This window comes from Syngnathus scovelli, chromosome 5 (assembly GCF_024217435.2).
Source record: "Syngnathus scovelli strain Florida chromosome 5, RoL_Ssco_1.2, whole genome shotgun sequence".
NCBI classification, from domain to species: Eukaryota; Metazoa; Chordata; class Actinopteri; order Syngnathiformes; family Syngnathidae; genus Syngnathus; species Syngnathus scovelli.
This window is the reverse complement of record NC_090851.1, coordinates 8,063,622-8,084,706: the sequence shown is the minus strand read 5'-3', so window position 1 is coordinate 8,084,706 and position 21,085 is coordinate 8,063,622. Positions and strand designations below refer to the sequence as shown.

The 21,085-nt window shown below is 40.4% G+C and overlaps 2 protein-coding genes across 2 annotated transcripts in view; both read right to left on the bottom strand.

Annotated features, from left to right (window-relative positions):
- Positions 1-515: 515 nt before the first annotated feature.
- Positions 516-4,040, bottom strand: spink4 (serine peptidase inhibitor, Kazal type 4). The gene is made up of 8 exons (XM_049720275.1): positions 3,875-4,040; positions 3,066-3,094; positions 2,767-2,879; positions 2,416-2,462; positions 2,123-2,182; positions 1,520-1,545; positions 1,129-1,238; positions 516-643 (listed from the first exon to the last, which is right to left on the bottom strand). The coding sequence occupies exons 1-8, from the start codon at positions 3,966-3,968 to the stop codon at positions 589-591; spliced, it is 534 nt and encodes a 177-aa protein (XP_049576232.1). The 5' UTR covers positions 3,969-4,040; the 3' UTR covers positions 516-588.
- Positions 4,041-4,355: 315 nt separating this feature from the next.
- LOC125969191 (phospholipid-transporting ATPase ABCA1) overlaps positions 4,356-21,085 on the bottom strand; it is a 29,357-nt gene continuing 12,627 nt past the window's right edge. The window contains exons 9-49 of the mRNA XM_049721015.2: positions 18,703-18,946; positions 18,479-18,618; positions 18,291-18,407; positions 17,017-17,211; positions 15,847-16,055; positions 15,587-15,763; positions 15,287-15,509; positions 14,970-15,191; positions 14,667-14,871; positions 14,442-14,555; positions 14,200-14,374; positions 13,981-14,112; positions 13,725-13,864; positions 13,475-13,612; positions 13,025-13,254; positions 12,868-12,940; positions 12,595-12,797; positions 12,444-12,495; positions 12,247-12,351; positions 11,971-12,119; positions 11,515-11,639; positions 11,296-11,394; positions 10,966-11,155; positions 10,796-10,890; positions 10,666-10,698; positions 10,479-10,584; positions 10,281-10,355; positions 10,023-10,192; positions 9,756-9,933; positions 9,324-9,439; positions 9,044-9,188; positions 8,832-8,955; positions 8,592-8,721; positions 8,289-8,472; positions 8,038-8,144; positions 7,778-7,919; positions 7,504-7,638; positions 7,318-7,421; positions 7,128-7,220; positions 6,510-6,753; positions 4,356-6,420 (exon numbers count right to left, since the gene is read on the bottom strand). Coding sequence (XP_049576972.1) covers positions 6,277-6,420; positions 6,510-6,753; positions 7,128-7,220; positions 7,318-7,421; positions 7,504-7,638; positions 7,778-7,919; positions 8,038-8,144; positions 8,289-8,472; positions 8,592-8,721; positions 8,832-8,955; positions 9,044-9,188; positions 9,324-9,439; positions 9,756-9,933; positions 10,023-10,192; positions 10,281-10,355; positions 10,479-10,584; positions 10,666-10,698; positions 10,796-10,890; positions 10,966-11,155; positions 11,296-11,394; positions 11,515-11,639; positions 11,971-12,119; positions 12,247-12,351; positions 12,444-12,495; positions 12,595-12,797; positions 12,868-12,940; positions 13,025-13,254; positions 13,475-13,612; positions 13,725-13,864; positions 13,981-14,112; positions 14,200-14,374; positions 14,442-14,555; positions 14,667-14,871; positions 14,970-15,191; positions 15,287-15,509; positions 15,587-15,763; positions 15,847-16,055; positions 17,017-17,211; positions 18,291-18,407; positions 18,479-18,618; positions 18,703-18,946 — 5,982 coding nt within the window. The 3' untranslated portion in view covers positions 4,356-6,276. The remainder of the gene's footprint in view (positions 6,421-6,509; positions 6,754-7,127; positions 7,221-7,317; positions 7,422-7,503; positions 7,639-7,777; positions 7,920-8,037; positions 8,145-8,288; positions 8,473-8,591; positions 8,722-8,831; positions 8,956-9,043; positions 9,189-9,323; positions 9,440-9,755; positions 9,934-10,022; positions 10,193-10,280; positions 10,356-10,478; positions 10,585-10,665; positions 10,699-10,795; positions 10,891-10,965; positions 11,156-11,295; positions 11,395-11,514; positions 11,640-11,970; positions 12,120-12,246; positions 12,352-12,443; positions 12,496-12,594; positions 12,798-12,867; positions 12,941-13,024; positions 13,255-13,474; positions 13,613-13,724; positions 13,865-13,980; positions 14,113-14,199; positions 14,375-14,441; positions 14,556-14,666; positions 14,872-14,969; positions 15,192-15,286; positions 15,510-15,586; positions 15,764-15,846; positions 16,056-17,016; positions 17,212-18,290; positions 18,408-18,478; positions 18,619-18,702; positions 18,947-21,085) is intronic.

Below are 21,085 nucleotides of genomic sequence, written 5' to 3'. Positions count from 1 at the left end.
CAGTAAATCAATCAATTCATCCATCCATTTTGTTTTATTTACCTGCAACCACACAGATGAACAGAAGTCCTACAAAAGAAGTCTCCTCAACATGATGAATGACAATGTCACGCCGTCAGTGCTGTATTTACCAATGTCAGATTAATGTCTAATCTATGTCAATACAGAAGAAGCACACTCAGAAACAAAACAAGCACAGAAAAACTATTTAAGCCCTCGTAGACCATGGGTCGTTTATTACATACTGTCATTTCTGATATTTTGGTTTCACTGCAAATGAAGAATTACATTGCTCATACTAAATTAGTGCTTTGAGATAACATTAATTCATTCTGTAACCGCACTTGCAATTCATATCTTAAATCATCTTTTGCATTTGAAATGCAAATGTTTTCAATCCATTAAAATTGTTGTAATGTGTACTTTGAAAGAAATACACTCTTTGGATCAATATTGTAATACTGAGTTTCCCTACAAAGATGGTCAAACCTAGTGCCAAATAACAACTATTAATACATTTCTCGAAATACCTTTATTCATGAAGGGGTTTTACTGTGAATAAAACAGTTCCACTGATGAAATTCACTTTCAGAGAGTTACGCAGGCTCCCTTATAGGCAATCCAAACATTCCTCCCTACTTCCCTGTGGAAAGAAAATAGATAATATGTGAATTATTTCACTTTGATTAGCAAATGGTTTAATTCATCTTGTGCAAATTGGCTATGGTAATATATGTACTAGGTCATTTAAAAGTTCAAAAGTAACATGACAGAAGAAATTTCTTGAACAGTGTTAAAGCAGATGGGGAAAATGACTCAAACTTCTTCTAACTTGATATTTTTTTTGGGAGAAATGCAAACCTGAAAAAATACTCATGAAATTCTCAAACTATTTCTTCCATAATAATTAGTTAATTATGGCCATAAGCAACATTCTTTATCTGTTCCAAAAAAAACAATAGTACACTTGCTCTCTGGGAGGCTGCTATTGGCCAATCAGAGTTCAGAACTGCAGTTGTAGTTGTTACTATTTTAACCATCAGAATACACAATACCAAACCTCATGTGTGAATTTGCTGTGTATGTAAGTTTGCATGTGGGTGCATGAGAGTAGTGTGAAGTACTCACCGGTTGTGTACACAGAGAACACACACATTGGAGTAAGTGGTTTCATCTGCACCACACACAGGGTTGTAAATCTTGGTGCAAAAATTAATTGGCCCAACTGGACACATTGGCTGACAAAGAGCAAAAAAAAAAAAAAAAAAAAATGAATGAATAAATACATTTTTGCCAAGAATAAGCAGTGGGGCCTTAAAGTTCACAGTCAATGTGCAATAATTATACATTTGTGTTAGTTTTAATTAACTCATTATCATGCATCATACTGATATTCATTAATCGAGCTCATGCGAGCTAAATTATGAAAAAAAAAATACTTGTGATTCACAAGATTCTATATCACTTCTTTCACACAGAGAAGCTGATAGCAAATGTAAATATTTATGGTAACACTCACGTTCAAATAGGGGGATGCCTCTGTGTCTGTGAAAGCGGAAGTTGTTTATAAAAGTCAGTTCAATTTTCATATTACACCTTCAGTACACAAAACAAAGAAACATGAGAAATATATTTGACTTGCATTATAAAGATGCAAGGAACTACCAAGGAACTACCCGTGTATCTTTATTAATACACTGTAGAAGAAAGTTGGTATACGTAATGTTTAGAAAAAACACAACACAGCAATTCTCATGGCTAAATAGCATAACATTCAGAGCAAGGGTTTAAGCAATTAAAATCATGGATATTTAAAAACAAAATTCACTAGCGCTGATGGAGGACCTCAAAGAAGCGACCATGCACTTCCCAAACAGATGTATGACAAAACTGCTATTTTAGATTGACAAAACATGTGAAAGTCCACATATAGTAATTGCAAGTAATTTCTTATAGAAATAAATTGCGAAAATTGGGGGATTTTTTTATTTTGGGAGGGGGGAGTAATCGCCCCTTAATTGCAAATAAAGCTGAAACCAGACTGCAAGTAAACGGATGTCTACTGTAATATTTGAGTTGAGTGTATAAAAACATACTAAATTAAATATTCATTTTTGTATACCTGCAATCACACAGATGAGCAGAAGTCCCACAAGAAGAAGTCTCCCAATCATGATGAATGCTGGTCAATGACTAACTCACAATGACAATGTCACACTGTCAGTGCAGTGAATTTATTGCAGTCAGATCACTGAAAATCAATATCAACACACAAAAAAAGCTAACTCAGACAGTAAACATGGACACAAAAACTAGTTAACTAGTTGTAGACCATGGATTGTATTTGTAGATGATTTCTTTATTTATTTAATATTCCTTCTGAATGAAATATTGCTGCTGATTTGATCTACTTGCTGAAGCAGGCTTCATTGTGAGTAATCAAAACATCCAATTTTGTTGTCCTGTGGGGAGAAAATGAAGTACTTCAAACAAAGCTTGAATTCCTTGTGGATTTTATTTCATTGTGTACAAATTCTATATGATTGGACAATGGGACAAAGTAGGCTACTGTGAGTCACATCCTTATCTCTCACAAAACAAAAAAACAAAAAAGGTACAATGATGTGTGGAGGGTCGTTTTCAACCAATCACAGTTCTGAATTAGGAATGTTGTTGAAGTTCCGTGCCTATGAACACATTCTGCTTTCTGAAAGACTAGTGTGAGTGTTTTGTTTTTTGTATTTGTGTGTTTGCTTGTGTTCTTACCTTCTGTGGACACAAAGGGTACACTCATTTGCGTAGGTGTTTCCATCGCTACCACAAACAGGGGCATAGTTCATGGGGCATGCCAAAAAGTCTTCAGGGCCAGGACAAAATGGCTGCAGAATAACACGTAAAATTTGTAACTTTTGTGGAGCTAAGTAAAGAACTACTGCATTATTTTTAAATTTTTTTATGTTGCAGCTGTAGATAATGGCAAAGCGTAAACTGCAACCACAATAATAAACAGCAACATGACCTTAACAAATTTGTATAGAATATGTGTGCAATAAAAGGTACGTCACCATCCTTGGGGTTGCTGCATTCTGCGCATCTGTGAAGAATGTGGAATCATCATTTCAGTCTTCACACAAATACTTTTCAGAAATACATCATCTTATACTCTGGGTTATGAACATTAAAACATGAGCTTGACCTGATGGTCTATCTTTATTGCGCACGAGCATAGTTAACGTTTAACCAGAGTTTGTCAGCGTAGCTTGTTTACTGCTACGATTGTCACTTCAACCACTGCATTTAACTCTTCCGACCCGGTTCCTTGTTCAGCTATTTTGAATTAATTTGAATCTTTTTCCTTGAGGTTTTTAGAAGGTGTGATTGATTGTACAGATTAAGACATCTTGCTCCCCTTATTACTCTGTACCACTTCATTTTTAAAGGAGGTCCTCTTGAATATTAGGTCAGTCGCTTCTGGCCGTTCTCAATAACAATATGCCTTGCGGTGTAGTCCTCCAAAAGATTAAACATACTGTGGGGCAATATAAAACACAGTTTCATTCGCTGGCTTTCAACTCATCTTGAGACTTTGTACTGTTTTAGTGTTTACATTTTTATGTAGGTATTAAGTTCATGTTTTAATTGTCTTGTGTTTGCATTTTACGTGCAGCTGTGGTTGTTTTTAAAGTCGCTCATAAATTGAGTCAAGTTAAAACTTGTTACATATTGTATATTAAACATATTTAAATAAGCAAATATAATAGGAAATGATTTGTAGCATATATATTTCAGAGAACCAGTCCCTGCGTACCTTAATTGATACAGTACATACGTCACATACAAACATACACTTTTACAATATATAAATAGTAAATACCTGCAGCCACACAGATGAGCAGGAGTCCAAATAACAAAACTTTCCCAGTCATGATGAATGTTGATCGATGAAGAACTGAATTACACTGACACATCAGGTTTGTGATTTTACTGGAAGTATTATCGAACGTGGGAACACTGCAGATGTAAATGAATGCCAGGAAGTAAACAGGCAGACAAAATCTATTTAACCCCTTCTAGCCCTTATGTAATATATATATATATATATATATATATATATATATATATATATATATATATATATATATATATATATATATATATATATACACATACACACACTAACATACACATGTATGTATCACCAGTATTTTTTGACTAGTGTATTCTCGTGAGTAACTACATATTCAATTATAAGTTTAAGAAATATAGGTTAATATAGGTTTAAAATAATTAGCATGCTACACAGTTTAATCCCCCAACCCTCCATACCTCACCCACCCCAAAAAGTCAACAAAAGCTTTTTTTTTCCCAAAATGTATGAACTTTATTTTGATAGTTAGTTAACACAACAGGCAACAGACTCAAACAGCTGTTGTTTAATACTTGAAAAAATGTAAACGAATAGTAATATTGAGCAAAAGAGGAGAAAATCACTTTACCACTATCTCTTGATTTCACTGAGAGCAATTGGACATTTCTCAGTCAAAGCACACCTTGCTAAAAATCACCTTTAAAAATAAAGATTGGATGCGGTCGTGCAGCACTTTTCTTTTGGGACGCACGGTTCAATGTCTTTTAGCCTTCCTAAGGGTCCACAACATGCTTTCTAATAATTACAGAGCTGTTAGGAAACACTTTGTAACATTTTACTGAACATTCAGCACCAGTTATCTATTTCAACCGTGCATCTATTTGGTCAGAGCACTAATTAAATCGCAATGGTCCCCGATTGTGTCCGATCATGGCAGCACAATTAATATTAAGAGTTTGGCAACTTTTCACCGTACAGTAGTAATGTGTTGTAGTTTGTTTTTAGTTGACCTAATGGAAAAATGATGTGACATCAAAGCACAGCTTTAAATTGTACAAAACAGTTGCCTTATCAGTATTCTGCTGGTTGATACATATTGAACTCAATTTGGCACGGAACCGTTTTGTCATTTTTGTGTGAACATCACAAGACCTCAACTGTACATAACATTGACCATCTTGAGTTCCATCACAAGGAAAGCAGAAGTACAACTGACATCAAGCATAAGTATGAGTGCTATCTTTCAAATTTCCCATAGCCTACTAATCCTCTTCTTCATTTAGAGCCTTCGTGTTCATGATGTTCAAAAAAATCCTCAAGCTTCACCACACTCACAATATAGTGACGTAATTCCACTAGAGTGTGTCCAGGCGGTGGAAAGCATGCATCTCTCATCTCCTTAACATCTTCTTGTTCATCCACGTCCAGTTTTCACTTAAGGAAGTCCAAGATGGTGGGGGTGAGTGAAAAGATGGCATTACAGCTGCACACCATGTACAGATATCAAGAAACAACATTTTGTTTTGTTCTTTGGAAAGGGAAGGACAGGTTTTTTTTTTTCTCCTTTTTGTGCTTTGTCAAATGAGCTTATACGTCCCTTTCCAGTCTCTATATGTGGATGGTTTTGTTAATGGAGTGCTCACATTAAATCCCATTTCACAATAGGCACCGTGATGAACTAAAAGTCATGACATGAGGAACAACAACAAAATATGACAACAATGTTATCAATCAACTGTTATTCAAAGAGAAGAACAGCAAAATTGAGACTTATCGTGAATCGAATTAGAAAAAGTGTCTCAAATGTTGTGTTCCTCCCTTGAAATGTATTGGACTGTTTGAGCCACATGACGCTTTATAAAAACTGCTCCTGGTAACGAAGAGATTTGACCTTGAAAAGGGATTTAAGTCTTTAAAATCCGTTTGCAGTTGGCAGTGAATGATTGGAACATTCTTTTCCACCTTCCCCAAAGTAGATTGCTATACTTTTTGGAATGGGCATTCAATTAGACTTCTTCTGACAGAGTAGCACGGCTACTTTTCCAGTCAAACATGTCAAGTCAAGCCTGACGCCGCCGCTTCAAGTGTTCGTAGTGAAGGAGAAGCACCAGTCTCCAACCCTCACAAAATTATCTTCTCGTCTTAAATATATAGATTTCTTGCATTGATTTGCATTGAGTTCAGTGTTTCATAATACCTGCAGTCTATGCCTCAGAATATCTTTCGAGGCTGTGCGCTTAACAGCAGGTCCACTCAGACGTAATAAAAATAAAAAATAAAATACTACAAATGACAACAAAATAAAGTGAACTTATACTGTCTCCCGCTTCTGTTTTTGTGGCGCACATCATGCCCGTGGTCAGAGTCGAGAGTGACGAACAGCGACACCCACTGGTGATATGCTGGAATCAGACACAGCTCTCCCTGGTTTTGCTGTCCATGAGGAAAGAGTTGAACTGGGAAATGTTCACGACCACCGCATCTCGTTTGCTCAGGTGGACGTCTTTCAAGTGGTCCTCATCACTTTGGTCCTTGGCAAAATTTACAAACACCTTAGCGGGAGAAAGAGAAAGGAAGATTAGATTATCTGTGGCCAAAATAAAAGACTTACTGTTTATATATACACAAGTTTTGGCATTACTTGGTCTAGCGTGGTCTGAGAGACAGAGTAGTCCTCTATTCTGAGTGCCTCCTTGTTGGTGGCCAGCAGGGAGAAGATGCGTGCAAGGGAGGTGAGGGAAGAGGGCAGTTGATACTGAAGCATGTTGCGATGCTTCTCCTTCAGTGTACTGCCAGGAAGTTCCCGTTCGATGAACTCCATCACCGGCCTGAGGTCAGGATCAGGTCCGGCCACCCTCAGGATGATGGTGTAGCCATCTCCAAACCTGAGGTGAAGGACAAACAAGTTTTATTGTCATGTTCATGTGCAGCCGAAATGGGTATCATTGACACTGAATACAATTTGGCAACATTAACTCCCTCACTTCATATCACCAATAAGAGGACAAATGCCACTTTTAAAAACATTAGCAGATCTCTCTCAAGGCTGTAACATTTGTCACAAATGTGCCAATTTTTGTTTGAAATTCAGACTCCATAAGTATATTAAAATCTGATTGGCAGTGTCTGGACATGCTTCAGTGTGTGTATTCTCAACAACATGTAATTATGGCCTCCTTGATAGAATAACTTCTTATGAAAGCCTAACTTTCTTGGCCAAGGTCATAAGGTCGGTGACATTTTCTGCAGTGATTCCTACCTGTTCTTCAGGTGCTGCACACTCCCCAGACAGCGGAACCTGCCATTGACCATGATGGCCATCCTGGTGCAAAGTGCTTCACACTCCTCCATGCTGTTAAAAAAATAGGCCACCAGATCAAATTATGTATGTTTGGGAAAATACAGGACATCAATTACTCAGCTGGTGACTTCAGTTTTTAAATTCTGACCTGTGGGATGTCAGAACGACAGATCGACCCTCTTTGATAATGCTCAGTATGGCGTTCCAAAGGGCACGCCGTGCTTTCGGGTCCATCCCTGTTGTAGGCTCATCCTGTTAAATATTAACGTGATGTGAATCCCTTTCATTAAGGAACATCAAGGGCGACTAATGATTGTGTCCGTTTCCCTCTTACCAGGAATACAACAGGTGGTCCTCCTATGAGAGCGATGGCGGTCGACAGTTTCCTCATGTTGCCTCCACTGTAGCTACCTGCTGATTTGTCAACATACTTGACCAAACCCAACTTGCGAATGCCCCACTCTGCCACCTGGTGGAGAGAACCAAACATCAGCCTTTTTCCCCCACCATGTCTAAACTAACAATGTTTGTAGCCGCCAAGGTGCTCGCCAAATGCTTATTTTGGTTTGTGTGTGTGTGTGTGTGTGTCTTGTGTGTGTGTTACGGACCTCACACACTTCCTTCTCAGGAACACCCCTGAGAATGGCATAGAACTCAAGGTGCTCTCGTCCCGTCAGCAGGTCATTGATGGCATCAAACTGCGGACAGTAGCCCATGTTCTGATGGACCTCATCTATTTCTGTTGTAACACTAGAGTGAAGTGCATAAACACAAGGAAAAATATGAGCAAACATTTCCAGCAAAAAGTTCTAATGCCACTGAAACTGCATAAATTACAAAGTACTTTTAAGTGTTACACAGGTCGTACCTTTTGCCTGCCAGGTAGGCCTCTCCACTGGTAACCACTGAATCGCCTGTTAGCATTTTGAAAGTACTGGTTTTTCCAGCTCCGTTGACTCCCAGTAAACCAAAACACTAAAACACAAAAAATCAAGCATTCACATATCCTTTCTATTCCATTAGAAACCAGATCAGGATTCCACTGTGGTGAGCTCGATGGCCCAATTTAAATGTGTCTATAGTCAGGAATGTTGAAAGAGTAAGAAATGTATTCCCTACCTCGCCTGGGGGAATGCCAACGCACAGGCGGTCCACTGCGGGTTTCTGTTTCCGTTTATAAATCTTAGTCAGCTGACGAAGCTCCAAAATATCACTTTGTCCTGCACCGCTGAGGATTCTTTGCCTTTCTCTGGCCACATCTTCATCTTCTTCTCCGATTGGCTTCAGGTGACTGGATGAGGACCTGCAAAGACAACATGTAGAGTTGAGGTCACACTCATTAAGGTATCAGAGAGACAAGGATTAGTCCCATTGTGAATGCTTAAAAATGTAAAAAAAAAAAAATTCTTTCCATGCACACACCTGGCCTTGATACAGAAACGATACTGGATAAGGATGGTGATGCAGAAGAAGATGACTCCCTCAATGGCCATTGCAAACAGGTTCTTTCCCACCATGTCCCAGGCCAGAGGGGAACGGAAACGGTTTTCCCCTAAACGCCCAAAAACATCTCGTCAGAACCCACAAAAATGTTTTCATGGACCATATTAAAAGTGGCACGGACTAGTTCAATCTTTCTGCCAGGCCACTCGCTGCGCTTACCGAATCTTTCCAAAGCATCAGCCATTGCTTGATTCTTCACCATGTCGATCAAACCTCGTCCCAGACAGAAGTGAGGGAAGATGAGGAATACGTTCTTCAGGATGTCATTGATGCCACCAATCTCCTGAAGGGATCCAAACATTCTCTCTCAATTATCATAGTTTGCTGTAAAAAATGGCCACGAAATCCAAATGAGAGAAGTTGATATTTACATTGCCTCCAAACAGCTCCAGCACAAACGTGGACACGCTGCCGTTTATTCCTATCAGTATGTTGACACTGGTCAGAACCACGTAAGCTGTGCTGGGTATCTTAAAGAAGAATGAGGCCGGGTACATGAGAGGTGTGATGGACCACCTGGAAAAAAAGAAAAGACACATTAAAACACTATTTACGTGTGCAAGGCTGGTTTCAAGCACATAAAAATGACACAAATACACGATAAACATATTTAAAATCGATATTACATAACAAAATTACACTCCAACTTACCCATACAGCAGCAGCAGCAGGGCTAGCACAGGCAAGTTTGTGGAGGAGACATAAGCATCTTGTTGGAAGCAGATGAAAATGATGATCACCAGCGTGGCGGGTACGATGTAGTTACACTGTAAGAAGAGGACAAAACATAAATAAAAGAATATTTGAGTAGGCTGCAACCATTTTGAGGATCATAGATGTAAGCTGCAACCATTTTGAGTATCATGGATCTTGTGTGGTTTGCATGGCACATATTACCTAGCCTGTGGAATGAACTAGCAGTAAATCATTTATCCCAACCCCAACAGATAAACGAGATTTCAAAAAGAAATTTCATTCATGCAGGTATTTCGTTTACAATAAGTAAGGAAGGCAGCTTTCTAAGGTCACATCATTCACAAGTAATCCTCCTATCACAAAACAGATTGGAGAGGAATGTCCTACCATGTCCCAGACAAAGTTGGCCAGCCAGTAGAGGAAAGGTTGCACTCCACTGATAAACTGCAAGTGTTTGGCTTTGTTCACCCTCTCCTGGATGAGAAAGACGACAAAGCTGGCAGGTACAAAGGACATGGCGAAGATCACGCAGATGGACACCAGCACATCCACCGATGTGGTCATTCTGACAAAATAAATAACAAATGAAAAAGAACGTCATGATTAAGTTTTATGTTTTTTTTTTTTTTCCAGGGTTTGTTTCAGTTTACTTACAGGGCAACTTGTGACAGCTGCTCCTTGGTGAGGTTGAGGGGATGATTGTATGCCGTGATAGCAAACTTGGCGGGGTCCTGGCCAGCTGGCAGACTTGCTCGAAGGATGCCATTGTTCATCACATTTAGAAAAGAGCCAATACTGTGCCAGCCCTTGTTGTTGAACCAGATCTGTCAACAGATGGGACATCATGCCAGTTGTTGTCAAGTTGTACATTTTCAGTCACTCTTTTTTATATGCATGTGAGCATGCACTAACCTTGACATTATTATTGGTGTCTAATCCTTGAATGAAGTTGGAGAGACTGCGAAAGAAACGATCTGCTGCGGTTCCCTAGATGGTTGGTGAAGAAGACAGACTTTGAGGTAAGGTCTTTAGGTTTTCCGTATCTTAAACAATTTTTTACGCCCATTTTGTTTTCAAAGAGTGAAAAAAATGAATTCGGACATTCCTTACCCTTTCGAGACGGAAGCGCCTACGCAATTGAGCAATTGCCTCATCGATGTTGTCTATCTGGGCTGGAGACTGAGAGCCCTTGGCGCCAAGCGAGAAGCCACCATATCTGTGCACAGATAAGTTCTTTTAATACCAGAGACAGCCCAGATTCAAGCTCTCAAGAGGGATTGAATGTCAGCTAAAATACCTAAACTCGTTGACCCAGATCTTGTTCTTCAGGCTAGGAGGTTTTAGAAACAAAAAAGATATTAATGACCACTTTGGAAAAATGACCCTATAAAGCCAAATAATATGGGAACAATAATAAAATGTGTCACCTTTTGCCAATGATCTGAGCGTAGGTCTTCACCAGATAATCTGACACGTTTCTGCCTGTCAAATTCTGAAGAGTGTCGGTGTCACTGAGCTTCATCTGAAAATAAAGTTGGTTAAAATGGTTAGGTTACACTTTAAGTAGGTAACCTGTACATTATTTGGCTTTACTAACTTGTGGAGGTGGAAGGCCTCCTGCACCAGCTGGACATTCAGGCAGCATCCTTTTGCGCCCCTCGCAACTGCATTCACACAGAGGTGATGGATTCTCCATGGACCAGTTGCCGTTGTCGAACATGTCCTTCACGCTTTGAGGTACTTCTGGAATCAACCATTCATTCTCCACGCCGGCGCATGAAGTGTCCCTGCAGCATACAGAAATATTGATACACATTCATTTACAAAGTCAAAATAAAATGGATGATCACTAAAACTATTGCTAATAATGAACATATTTTGTTTTGAATCCACACAATTGATTCTGTTTGTTTCTATTATGACTCACAAAAGGGATTCTCCTTCCACGCAGCGTGTCGTAAATCCCGATTTGTCTGTCAAAGCTCCAAGTAGTTTGTTGGCATAAGGGTCATCAGGTATGTCATTACTATAAAGGCACACAAATAAGTTGAATTTAATGTGTGTTTGTTATTCCGTTGAATGAGAAGGATGACATCAAATGTGTTTCCAAGCAGTTATTTTCATAATGGTTGATCGATAAGCATACCTGACAAAGGTAAACTGCTCTCCATACATGCTGGGGTGGAGAGCCAGGCTGGGGTACTTTCCAAATGGTGGAACTATTAAGCTGAACACCAGCGCAATACACACAAACACAGCTGGTAGGACAATCTAGTGGAAAAAAAAAAAAAGAGAATAGCATTTTTTTAAAATGAAAATGAAAACAATATAACTTGGAAGAGAATGACGAAATGTGGACAAAAAGTACTGAGACACACCACTTAATCAATTGGGCTTAAAACCTTGGTTTCATTTAAATCATAATTCTTCATTTTACATTGACACTAAGGACAATTATTTGCATTTAACTTTAAGGTAACTGTTTTAAAACACCCAAGTCCGTTCTGTCGTAACTGCAAAGGAGAAATCAACTCTAGATATCCCAATGCATTTGCCCATCTAATCCATTTGTTTATTTTAAAAAAAAAAAAGCTTGCCATACCTGTGCGAAAAAGCCTTTCCTGGAACGTCGAGCATAGAGGAATCTTTTCCAGAGTAGTGCCACAAACTGCTGCCGCTTCAGACTCCAGCCTTTCACCTGGAATGAGCCTTTACCATCACTGCCACTAAGCCAGTCTGTCTCACGGGACTCTGTAGACACACACCACAAACGTGCGCAAGCATTCAAAGCTTGATTATTTATTACTACGTGATTTTGTTACATTTTTGCATTTAGGAATGGCAACAAAGACTTTCAGTAATTCCACCACTGGCTCACCTTCAGAGTCATTGAAATCAAAGTCATCTTCAGTGAAGGGCTTCAAGCAGCTCTGATGGTCTCCAAATGCATGACGGCGACGTGTCCTCGTTGGCACTACCCCATCTGTAAACATGTTATGGCATGTTTGTTACGTTTCCTTAGGCAGATTTTGAACATTTCATGCAATACAAGACTTTCAATTGATCAGAACTCACCTGAAAGTTCCACAGAATCAACTCCACTGTCCTCAGCCACTTTCAAGAAAATCTAAAAGAGAAGAGATGGTCATTAAATCACATTAAAAAAATATGATCCATGCACACTTGATTGTTCACAGTAGTATTAAGGCTGAAAAAGGCTCTTTACCTCCTCCAAGGTTGTGTCTGATATTCCATAGCTTGATATTCCTAGGTCGGTGAGACGGTCATCAAGCTCATGGAAGAGCTCTACAAAGGCTCCATCTTTAGCTGACTGATAGGGTAAGATATAGGTGAGCTCGTGTCCGAGATCCTCCACCAGGCGAGCCTTTGACACATGCTTGAAAATCACGTTGGAGATGAGGGAAACATCTGACGGCACAAGAGAGGTCTTGGTTTTAGTTTCAAAAAAAATAATCAATGTGTTTATTTGTAAAAATACCAATGGTGGTGGTTTCACTTTCTGGTTCACTGCCAAGGCCAGCATCGGAACTGCTTTCAGAGACGCTATCCTCCTAAGTGAATGAATTTAAATTTAAACCAAGACTGTATCATCTCAACATTTCAAGTGAGACACACACACACACAAGCCCTCCTACCTTCTCGGGTTTCTTGCTGTAAGACACGGTGCTTGCAGAATTCCTGCAGGACTGTAGAGCCAAATCGTAGTCTCGCTTGACCAGGGTCAGGTAGTAGCCAGTGCCCAGTTGGGTCTTCAGGAAGAGGGAGGAGCCGACACAGCATAGCTTGCCGTGGGAGATGATGGCGATGCGGTCACCCAGGATGTCAGCTTCATCCATGTGATGGGTGGACAGGATGATAGTGCGGCCTGACAGAGAGACAACAAAATTGCTTGAGGGTCAAATCATTGGTGGCATTTTTGCCTAAACACAAGCCAAACTGACACTTAAGTTTGTCGAGTCCTTAAATCTATTTAAGGTTCTGACCTCAATCGTGGTGTTTTCATTTACATGTTTCCATTTTATTTGATTGTATGAATATGATCCATCATGTTTATGTAGTGAAAATGAATGGAATATCCAATTTACCTTGTCGGTATTTAAGAAGCAGATCCCAGATGCCCCTGCGTGCATAGGGGTCAACTCCAGCGGTGGGTTCATCCAAGATTACAACTTTGGAGCCCCCAACAAAAGCCAAGGCCACTGACAATTTCCGCTGCATTCCACCTGAATTAAAAGCAACGGGAGAAGTGTCAAAAAGCAAATCCTATACCGGCAAGCTGGTTTCTTGTTTATCGACTGAAAGATAAAAAATTGGGCGAAATAAAAGCGCGCCGACCTGAAAGTGTGCTGGTGCGTGACTGTCGCTTATGAGGCAATCCAACATCTTTGACAATTTGTTCCATTTCGGCCTTTACAATGTCTTCAGGCAGTCCCTTCAGGCGAGCATAGAACCAGATGTGCTCTTCCACTGTCAGCCTGCATTCACATCAAGGAAATCATGAAGCAATGCCAACACAATTTCCAGGAATAGCAAAATGCGTCTTAATAAACTCAACCGTCTCCCATGACTGCAATTGACTGTGATTACGTACATGCTGAAAAGCACATTGTGCTGGGGGCAGACACCCAGATTCTGTCTGATGGTACTAAGCTCCGAGCGAATGTCTTTGCCTAAGATGTAGGCTGTTCCTGAAGTGGGCGGGAACAACCCCGTAAGGATTGACCTAAGAAATAATAAGCAGGGAAAAATGAGTCGATCGCCTCCTTGAACGGGAACGTTTGTTGTTGACACACATGACGTGTTCCCTTACATTGTTGTGGTCTTGCCGGCTCCATTGTGGCCCAGGAAAGAGGTAATCTGTCCTTCGTAGAATCTCAGGGAGAGCCCATCAACTGCCAGCTTGTTTCCATGACTGTAGACCTTTACCAGATTCTCAATGTAAACACCTGGATCTATGTGGCTTGGCTCCTCCTCTATGCACGTGGCTGGAAACAATTAAAACACCACATCAGCATGGTTTAATTACATTTGAGAAAAAAAGCAGATTTGTACCATCAGCGTTGCTTTTCTTGGACATAGGAGTCGATAAGTCCTTGCTCTGTTTCTCGCCACACCAGTAGGTCTTAGTTAAAGGGAAATACCAAGGCCTGGGGATTCCATACTGGCCTGTGATGGAAATATTTACAGTCTTTTAGTATCTTATCAACAATGTTTCTGATTTACCACATCTGCTGATTTGCGTAAAAATAGTCAAACAGCGATTGTGAGAACACTCACCCGGGAACACAGCTTCAATGTACCATGTCATTAGTCCATAGAGCACAGCGTCAAAGAGCATGAGACAAATGGAGGTGGTCAGATTGTAACTGTCCTCTTCAAGGGGGCTCGCCAGCAAATTGGACCACTGGATTCCCACACCTTGCTCCTCAAACAGGGATAAGTATTCACAGCCAAATCCAAAAGCCACAGGAGACAGCAAGCTCTGCGAGAAGCATGGAAAACACGATAATCAGTCAATGCTCAGAGAAGGTAAATTCACAAACAAGGAGTTGAGTCGGGATTATCAAACTCTCCACACACCACAACAATTTTTGCTCCATATCCCACGTAGTCTTGCCAGGCAACACACAGCACGTAGGGCAGGTAGAGGGTGAAGTAGATGATTCCACCACAAGCCGCTGCCAAGTTGGCACGAGAGAACAACGTGCTGATCAGGAAGCACTGCATAATGGTTACCACGCCGAAAGAGCTCAGGAAAAGGAAGACCACGCCTGAGTCGCTGTAAGGCAGCAAGTTTCCCATCTGACAGGAGAGAGGAAAAAAAAAACACGCATACATTTCATTCAAAGTTGTATTGAAACAGAAAAACAGAATCAGAGTTTTGATTGGTTACTGACCTTCAACAACAAGACCAATAACCCGGCGCTGATCATCAATGGAATCAAACTGCTAATGAACCAGCTGAGCCACAAGGTGCCGTTGTTCAGTCCCATAATCCTCATGGTCTCCTTGAGCCGGGCTTCCTTCTCGTAGACCACACCCTTGATGATGATGGCCACCGAGTACATCCATGCCAACGTCATGAAAAGAGGCATCGATCGACTCATCACCCGCAGAAAACTACAAGAGCAAGCGAGAACCAGAACTTGATAAATCAGCCTCCTGCATCATTGTTTTTACATTGTGGTGTCACTTACATGTCATCTACGTAGCAAGGGTAGGGCATCTGCTGAATGTAGATCCCAGTCTTTTCCTTGGTGCCCGTCACAGCTCGGATGATTCCCTGTTCAATCACATCCTGCAGGTAGGAGAATCCGCCCCAGATGTAGCGCAAGTCCTCAAAAGGGTCTGCCCTGGGGCCAGGGTCCCAGTAGCTATAAAACACAAAATTCAGAAAGCTCCTCTATAGCTCCAGTACTTGTTCCTGAAGAGTACTTTAATGGCACTTCAAACATACCCATCCTTGATCTTGTTGGTCCTCTCAACATTATCGATGTCCATGCGGATTTTGTAGTTGACTTTGGGAGGCAGGTCAGAGCTGTTGCCATGGGTGATGTCAGGGAACACAATTCCTGCCCAGAACTTTTGGTTGTCGAGCAGACCCATGGATTTGTTGATCAAGCGCTCCTCGTTTGCGACTGGCTCCAGTTTGTCCAGGTTCACACACTGATTTGGAAAGAGGGAAAGGTGGGTTATGCCAAGAGGTCCACATTTGAGGATTAAGTACCGGTAAATAAGACTCACATGAACCCACTTCTGAAAAATATTGTGATCCTAAATGGTCGATACTGTACATGGGCTTTGAATAGACAGTGCAAGAGCAAAGCATGAGCTGAGCCTCTTAACTGATTTAAGCTGTCCTGCACCAGGTGTCTTTGAGGACAGTGAGTTCAAAACCTGATGAAAAGGCAGCCTGAGGACGACAGGCATGACACAAAGTGTTTGAACGATTTGGCCCTGACATAGTTCTTGTGAAGAAAAACAGCAAGATGGCATTATATGAGCTCCTTAGGAGGTGGATTCCACTAAGTAGGTCAGTAGGTCGAGATCTTGCTTATAGTTGGGCTTGACATTGCCCATGTTATGCAAGTAATGGCATTTGCCACATGAATGTAAAGAGACCAAAAGAGAGATTTTACTGTATCTGCCGTAATCTGAGCATCAGTTCCAAGAAGAAGAATGTCACAAGGCCCACTGAATTAGCAACCTTCAACAATTGTATCCCTGACGAAGATAAATAAAACACACAAGGTCCTTTCAGCTGGGAGAGAACCCTGGTTAATTTTTGTTGGAACCATGATGTCATGGCTCTTTAGCCAAGGCTTGACATGCTGACCCACTAAACATAGAGAGAGACAGTATCATGAATCGATTGACATACTGTAGTACTGCTACAAGAGCTTGAAAACAATGTTAACACGATGACCTAAATGGCCAATTAGGAGTCAGCTTACTGCCTTATTGCGTTTCCTCTTGCATAACAACCTAAATGAGAAGTTATTTCTAAAGCAGAGAAAATGTTTCATTTGTGCTTTTGCTAGCAATACTGAGCTAGTTAAATTATAATGCAATCATTTTTTTCTATATTACTTTTTTTTTTTTTTTAATGTGCTTTAATCATACTGACTTCCATAAAGCGGGTGATGGTGTGTATGGCCTGGTCAGTTTCATTGAAGACATCCCTCCATGTGTATGCTGATCCGGCTGGTCTTTGGTCAGATGATGATTTGGAAAGGAAGTGCGACACATCGGACACCCGCCACTCCGTTCCACTGAGTTGGGTGTTCAAGAAAGTGGCACTGGCGTTGTTTTGGAGCAGCGTCTGCAAGAAAAGAGTTTTGTTTAAAATCATAAAAAATGCATATGACTTTTAATCATAAAACAACAACAAACACTCTGCATGCTTCATGGCTAAAATCAGACCCATTTATTATAGCTCCTTTTTTGGATATTCCCTCTCAGGCTTTTAAAGTTCATCTTCCCATTCCACTATCAAGGCAAGACAGACTTTAACTGGGTGGACATCCATCAAATGACACAGTTTTATAAAAATAAGTAAAGCATGTTATTCGATTGCAAATCATTATTATTATCATTTAAATAAAAACGACTTGCAAATTATAGATGTATATACGTAGATATCCAACTATACAACTTGACTCTCATAATAATTTCATTTACAGCTAAAGTTAGGTACTACTCAGTTAAGTGTTACCCATTTTATAGCCTATATGCAACATAAATTTGAATTCATACATGGAATGAAGAAATATTGTGCGTTGGTTGTGAGTTTTGGAGTGATTTGTCAAACGTCGTTTGAACATTGAGCACTAGGTGGCAATGATGAACGTTTAACTTCAAAGCAGCCAAGAGCAACCATTTTGTGAGTATGCAATCTGAGAACTTGAGAGAAAAAAAAATCTTGATATTTTCATTTCTCGTTAGGTGGCTGCATTTTCTTTTCTGTTAATCTGCCCTAAATCATATGCAGGACTAATTATATATCAAGTAGAATTGTTAATGTACTATATTTCTTTACTTTACTTTTTTGTGTCTTGAGAATGACTAGACGTTCTGAAAGGGGTTGAGAAATTGGATCCCTGAGCAATAGTCTCTGATGTTTGTCCCTCATGTTTACCCTGAAAACAAGTCAGTCCGGTGTTCATTTTCTCTACCTTATTTTCACACAGCCTGAGGATAAACTTGGTTGTGCAAAGTTGTTTATGTACAACAGTTGTTATATAAGGTCATAACAAAGCAGAATGAATCGTGACGCCAGTTGAGTGTTTTGGTACTGAATTTAGGCAAGCGCCTAATAACACTGCTGTCACAAGTTTAGAGCAAGACAAGATGAATGACGTTAATATATGTATGCGTGTTCTGTCAGTGTAGCCCACTCACCCTGACCAAGTCCATTTCTTCACTGTTCTCCATGAAACTCCACACTTTGGGCTTCATCTCATCCCACATCCCACCAAGGTCCCTCAACAGGCCAAGTTCCTGGAAGGTCTTGTTCACCTGGAGGACCCAATCCCGCACATTAATCACCATTTAGAAGGGATGATCTTCCACCAAGACTAAGTGTATACCTCGTGGATTATCCTCTGTGTGGCTGGAGTATCTGGGGTGTACAGGATCTTTCCCACCAGCAGAGGCTTCAGAGCTCTCCAGATCATCCTGGAAATGGGACTAGACTCCAGTCTGCGCATCATGCTGTTGCAATAAGGAGCTTGACAGAGAAGCAACAAAGAATTTAGAATTAATGGACATCATTTCAAACTACTTCTCAATAAGAGCGTTATTGGACACTTACTGGATGTATTGTCATAAGTGGAAAGGGGCTCATTATCGCTGTCGTTGCCATGGTTTCCAAACAGTGCCTTGTAGTTGTTATCTTCATACCAGTTGAGAGACTTGATTTTGAGGCCGCCTCCCTCTGGATGGCCGCACACAATACGTGACACAGCCTGGTACATCTGATTCGGAGATCCCGTGGCATTGGCAGTGAGATAAAGGATCTCTTTTCGCATATCTTTCCAACTCTTCATGCTAGCAAGCTGGAGAGACAAACACAGCACTGTGTAAACAACAGGAAGCATGCTTGGATGAGTTTGGCATGGAAGAATTCAGGAGCCCAAACCGTACCCCCCTTTAACTAGATAGAATTGTGAGTCTTTGGGGTCTCTCTCAGGTCAGGGATGTGTGCAAAGGTCATTGATGCAAATACCTTTGCTTATAAGGCATATAAATGTTGACGAGTTAAGGGAATAGACAATTCTATGTGCACATTTCTATGTGCACAGTATTTCAACTGGTAAGATGAACAATACAGGTACAGAGTACAAGTGTAAATATTTGACCATCAAATATCTTCAAGGCATATTTCCTTGTCAACAGAATCTAATGTTCACTGTGTCACCTTCCAGGAGAGCGGAACAAAGTCACCAGTGGTTTTAAAAACACCGCTGTGCTTGTTATTTTAAACGTTTTACTGTAAACGCTGTGAATATCAGACGTGCCAACGATCAAGTGTCACAACACAGTGAGTGTCTGCGAGACCCTATTTTGAATTTACTGATGGTCATGATCAGCACTCTTAATGGTATTCCAGACATGGCGCCGTGTGTGAGTGTGTATGCACTGTGGGGGGGTGGGGCACTTAATAGTCAAACAGATGGTGATAAATCTCCAGTCTTATCTGCTGTTCTTTAGTGTGTGAGCCTTGATAACATGCGTAGGCTGCTGGAACACTTGCATACTTGCTAATTTTTAAAAGGCTTGTGTGCCAAAACGCTGTTATTATTTATGACTGAATAGAATATGATTTGCTGTAGGACACACCATTATAGCCAGGCCTGGTATTATATGTAATGCCTACTTTTAGGGAAATATGCTTGTAGGAAAAACATATATATTAACAATTATGATGATAATCCAAATAATAATATATTCAATTCATCAATTTCTACAATAATTTGATTCATGCTGATGTTATAGTTAAGAATGAAATGAAATAACTTCAAACACACACACGCATGTCTGTCTGTGTCTCAATCAAACCTGCACCACAACTTAGACCTGCTTTTCTTCAGTTTAATATCTAGTCTGTCTTTTGTCACCAAATTATCAGGTGGGCTACATGTGTTTAACAGCAAAACGCCTTCGGTCTGCTGGAACCCCAAAAGGCATAGATAGCCGGTAAACAAGACTTGCCCCAGCACGAAAATTAAGACGTGGCAGTTTTTACACCCAGTGCACGTGCATCCGTATAGCTTGTCGTGGTAGATTTAGTTTTTGTTACTGCTGTTGTTTTTTGTTATGTCAAGTGTAGCATTTATTCAGATTTTGCTTTTCTATATTTTGTGAAATATATGCTCACATGCATTTGACACATTTGTCTGGCCTCTTTCACTTCCTTTGTGCGAGACATACGATAACTACATGAGCAGAGAGGAACCACAGTTGCCACAGTTTGAGAAACAAGTCACCACAAGTTCTACATTAATTACATCGCGTCACCGACTCGTGATAGGAAGGAGTGGAGTCGGAATGTGACCATTTTGTGTAACAAAGAAAAAGGGGCGAAGGAGAAACTTTTGTGTCTGCAAATGTGAATTAGAGGTTACTTGAGTTCATCATTTAAAACTATTGCTCTGAGGTAATGACACAGGTTAGGGCTACCAGAAAAATATGAGCAAATATTTAAGGGAAAATAAGCAAATCCTCAGATACTGGAAAAATGCTAGAGACGCGAGGACAAAGAGAGGTTACTATCGGTCATTCTCCTCAAAGCCAACCACTGCAGGCTCCACAAGTACCCTGCTATTACACTGACAAATGCTGCTTAGCACTCACACACACTCACGTACACACACACACACACATACTTCACGGACATGCATGGCTGTTTCAGAACAAAAGAATTTTATTATTGTCAGGATCATTTCTAGCTTAAGTAGTTTAACTTGACACATACGCTTCTTATTCTGTCTTTGCTTTTAGTCCACAACACATTCATCTCAGAAAAACTGAATGCGCATATACATGAAGCACATTGGGGCAGTTTGTTCTGAGTGTGGTTATGTTTGGGCTTTGCTTGCAGACGTATCAAATTTCCGTGTAAAAAAGCAGTGAGCGTGTGTGAAGCATGTTTTATAGAATGCATATCTGCGTGTTTGTGTCGGTGTCGATAGTGA